The sequence below is a fragment of the Peromyscus californicus genome, unplaced genomic scaffold, assembly GCF_007827085.1.
Source record: "Peromyscus californicus insignis strain IS unplaced genomic scaffold, ASM782708v3 Scaffold_7__1_contigs__length_154581171, whole genome shotgun sequence".
Lineage (NCBI taxonomy): Eukaryota > Metazoa > Chordata > Mammalia > Rodentia > Cricetidae > Peromyscus > Peromyscus californicus.
In genome coordinates this window covers 63,543,226-63,547,882 of record NW_026294595.1, presented here as the reverse complement: position 1 = coordinate 63,547,882, position 4,657 = coordinate 63,543,226, and the positions used below count along the sequence as shown (strand labels likewise).

Below are 4,657 nucleotides of genomic sequence, written 5' to 3'. Positions count from 1 at the left end.
CGTGCGCCACTACCGCCCGGCTTCTCCTGGTTTTTTAAGCCAGCTTTCCTATAGAATTCAGGAACAACAACCCAAGAATGGTACTAGCCACAGTGGTCTGGATCTGTAATTGGAAGGTTTTTTGTGTGTGTCCCACCCAGTCCACAGCCGCTCAGACCCAAATAAACACACAGAGGCTTATATTAATTAGAAGTGACCATTAGTCCAGGCTAACTACTGACTACCTCTTACACTTAAACTCAGCCCATTTATGTTAATCTATATGTCGCCATATGTTCCATGGCTTTACCTGTGTGCCACTACAAGCTGCTCCCTGGACAGTGGGCTGGCATCTCCTGACTCAGTCTTCCTCTTCCAAGAATTCTCCTCTCTGCTTATCCCGCCTATACTTCCTGCCTGCCTACTGGCCAATCAGTGTTTTATTAAACCAGTGTAGAAAAGCATTATCCCATAGCATGGGTCCTCCCTCATTGATCACTAATTAAAAAAAATGCCTTAGATCTGGATCTCTTGGAGACATTTCCTCAACTGAGGCTCCCTCCTTTTTAATGACTCCAGCTTTTGTCAAGTTGACATCAAACTAGCCAGTATAGCATACATCTAGATGACATTTTCATGAAAAAGAAAATATAGCCATTTTTTGGAATTACTATTATAAAAAGAACAAACACATTCTTTGATAACTCCATTGTTACTTTAGAACTTTATTATCTTGAAATTAGATTTGCACATAAATAAGAACTGAAGTTTGGAATTAATCTACTGCTTGAAAATAAACACTGAGTTGGTTTTGTGTGATATAAAAACATGGGTTCTCATACAAAAGCACTAAAAATTCAAAGTTGTTGAAAGTTAACCACAAATAATTTATGAAAAAAGAACATGTTTTATTGTGTTTTTATGTACATAGATTTATATGTGACAATATTTAAAGAAAAAGGGGCCATGAATTTGAGCAGGAATGAGGGGAAGAGTGCATGCCATGAGTAAGAAGGAGAGACAGCAAGAATTAAATGATATAATTATGTTACAATTTTAAAAATAGGAAGTTTATAAAAACAAATCAAGCATGTTTTTTGAGTCATAACATCATACATCTCAGAAGGAACTTTTTCATTGCAATCATAACATCTTTGTTTCTCAAACAGTATATCATCGGATTAAACATTGGGGTCACAACAGTATAGAAAAGAGAAAGGAATTTGTCTGTTGTTGCTGAATGGCTGGACTTTGGCCACAAATATGTAATGATACCTGATCCAAAGAATAAAGCTACAACTATAAGGTGGGAAGAACATGTAGAGAAGGCCTTGGCTCTCCCAGTTGCAGATGGAAGCTTCAGAATGGTTGAGATTATTTTCAAATATGATCCAAAAATCAACATAAAAGGAATAGTGACCACTAAAAGGGCAATCACATAGACCAGTATCTCTATCATAAAAGTGTCCCCACAAGCTAGGGTCAGGACTGGAGGTATGTCACAGAAAAAGTGATTCAGCTGATTTGATCCACAAAATGGTAGAGAGAAGATCCAATATGTGAACCCTATGTGCACAGGAACTCCACTTAGCCAACAGCCAACTGCCAGTTGCATACAGAGTCTATTGTTCATGATGAGAGGGTAGAGCAATGGGTTGCAAATGGCAACATATCTGTCATAAGCCATAGCAGTCAGAATAAAGCATTCAGTGGCCCCAAAGACAAGAAAGAAATGCATTTGAGTAGCACAAGCCATAAAGGAAATGTTTCTGTCTTGTCTGTAGAGATTGGTTAATAACCTGGGCACGGTGACTGACACGTAACATATTTCTAAGAAAGAAAAATTTCCAAGGAAAAAGTACATGGGAGTCTGTAGGGAAGGGTCAGTCCTAGTAATTATGATGATGAGGCTATTACTCATCACAATTATTAGATAGATTGTTAAGAACACCCCAAAAAGAAGTTCTTGCAAATTGGAAACATCAGAAAAGCCAAGTAAGATGAATTCCACCAATTTGGAATGGTTCTTTAGTTGGGGACTTTGTAGTGTGGATCCATCCATGTATAATTAGTATGAAGGATAGAAGTCATTTACTCCATGAAGTTCAGAAGAAAAAATACTACATACTAAAAGTTTCAAATCCAGAGACCCTGGAGAGATGTTCGGTTGTATTTATTTCCTTGAGTTATTTACAAACCTATGTAGTCCCATTTCCTACATTTTCATTAGATGAAAAAAGAACACATTTAAAATCTGTTTTTCCTGCTCAAGATAACGTATGATAGTTTGTTACAAGCCAAAACAACAAAACACAGAGCAATGACATAAGATCTCAATGGTTCAGACTGTCTATCCTGTGGCTACAAGCAGCTGCTATCGGGGTGTAGCCCTAGGTAATGAGAAAGGCATCTCCTTCCTGGTGATGATGCTTTATCTTTGTTTTTCAATTTTAGTATTTTTTTTTAATCATGGAAATCATTTAATCAAATTTTTGTTTTGGTAAAATTCCCCTTGAGCTCAGAGCTTTTTCTCTGAGTTTTACCTCAGGTAAGGAGTTGAGTGGTCCTAATAATGTACTGCCCTGGTAAAGCCATCCAGGGAACTGGACCAATTTCTTTGAGGGAAGGTATTTAGATTATGATGATAAAAGAGTACCTGTGTTGCACAATTATATTCCATTTCATATCTGTGCAAACATATCAGAAGTGATGCAACATAATAAATCATATGTTTCCCGAATTCTGTGAGTGTAAAAAATAATAAAGATTTTCTTGTAACATATCTGAACTCTGTCATGGTTCCCACTAATTTTATCAATTCTATTTGTATCTAAGTTTTGAGGCCTTAAAAAATTTTTACCAAGGTTAAGGATTTTGCAAAATTAAAATACAAAAGGAAACCAAAACATATAGAAAATTTGAACTTGATCACAAGTATTATATCCAACTCCAGAATCTAGACTTTCATTGTTCCAGTCTTCCTTTCAACTGTTCTAACAGGACCAGTTTATATGTGTGTGTGTGTTTGTGTGTGTGTGTGTGTGTGTGTGTGTGTGTGTGTGTGTGAATGTATATGTATATATATGTGTGTGGTATTTATCTAATATAAAGTGATATATATTATTCAAAAGTGAGAAACACATATATGTATATATGTATATATATATATATACACACATACACACACACACATATATATATTCTATTTATTACTGACTAGCATATCAAAAAATCTGTAAATAAATGGTACAGTTACTCACCTCTCCAGTATTTATCTTTTATAAATCAAAGATGTTCAATTCCTACATCAATGTACTAGATCCTAACTATCATTTTGTTTTTCTTTAAATTACTTTTAGCTTTTGTTTCCTTCCAAACAAAACTGAACTTATACTTATTTCACAATTGTGTATTCTGTAAAATTCACAGTGTCTTGAGTTTTATACTTCCCCTGTTCCATATTATATATCACAAACTCATTTCCCCCTCCATAGGTAACAGCTTTCCTCTCTGTTCTTGTGATTCCAAGTTTCTATACCCATCTCCCTTTCCTAAAAGTTACAGTAATTTATAATTTTGACCTAGAGTTTAATTTTATTAACCCTGAATTTGTGGGCTCAGTGAATATTTGATTATGAATTTGATTCTCAAATAATTCTGAACCTCCTCACATCATCCTAATTCACAAGAAGAAACATCAAAAACTTCAAAATTTTTGGATAAAGTATTAGTTTATGTAAGATAATGTCAAGTGTAATTTCTAATGGTTTTACTTGCAAACTTCTCTGTTTTTCTGATCTCTAAGAATGTGTGAATTTGCTTCTTTTTTCATAACATTATAATTACTTTTTCATTTTATAGCTTCTCAAAAACTTTCAATATTTATATAACTTTTTCACACATATTCAGTCATATTCAATGCAACACTTTTATACATTTGAAAAACAACTTGAGCATAGGAAATCGAAATTTGTTTGTTCCTGATGTTTCAGTGAGTAGATGACTGTGATTTAATACCTATCTTCTCTGTATGAAGGATCATGAGGTTGCACAAAAAGTATGTATTAAATTCCACATACCTTAGCTGATGCTCTTCCAGAGCTTAGAGACTAGTGCTAAAAACAAAATGTTTCAAAATATGAAATAATTTGTAGGAAGAAATCATGATTATTAATTCAAGGTACTGAAGTGTGAGAGAATGAACTTAGCAGTAAATGCGAAACAATTTCAGACCATAGAATATCACTGAATCATTTTGTTAATTTTGCATTTTTAAAAAGATGAAAGATACTTTCTAGGAGAAAACAACTGTTCACACTCTTATTGGGTTTATTCTCTAATAATTAATCAGTTTTATACATAGGTCAATGTTTGGCATATATTTTCAAAAGCATTGTAGGGATGGTTCCTCACTGACTTCAACATCAGTCTGATAAAATAAATGAATTAGCCGGGTGGTGGTGGCACAAGCCTTTAATCCCAGCACTCGGGAGGCTGAGGCAGGCAGATCTCTGTGAATTCGAGGCCAGCCTGGTCTACAGAGTGAGTTCCAGGAAAGGCACAAAGCTACACAGGGAAACCCTGTCTCAAAAAAACCAAAAAACCAAAAAAACCAAAAAAAAAATGAATTGACATTGAGTGACTTACAACGAAAATTAGGTATCTTAATGTGTCAATA

At 34.6% G+C, this 4,657-nt stretch overlaps 1 protein-coding gene across 1 annotated transcript; it reads right to left on the bottom strand.

Annotated features, from left to right (window-relative positions):
- Positions 1-1,081: 1,081 nt before the first annotated feature.
- Positions 1,082-2,041, bottom strand: LOC128102041 (olfactory receptor 10AG1-like). Its single transcript, XM_052725547.1, has one exon. It carries the CDS (start codon positions 2,039-2,041, stop codon positions 1,082-1,084), a length of 960 nt encoding a protein of 319 aa, XP_052581507.1.
- Between the last annotated feature and the right edge of the window lie 2,616 nt (positions 2,042-4,657).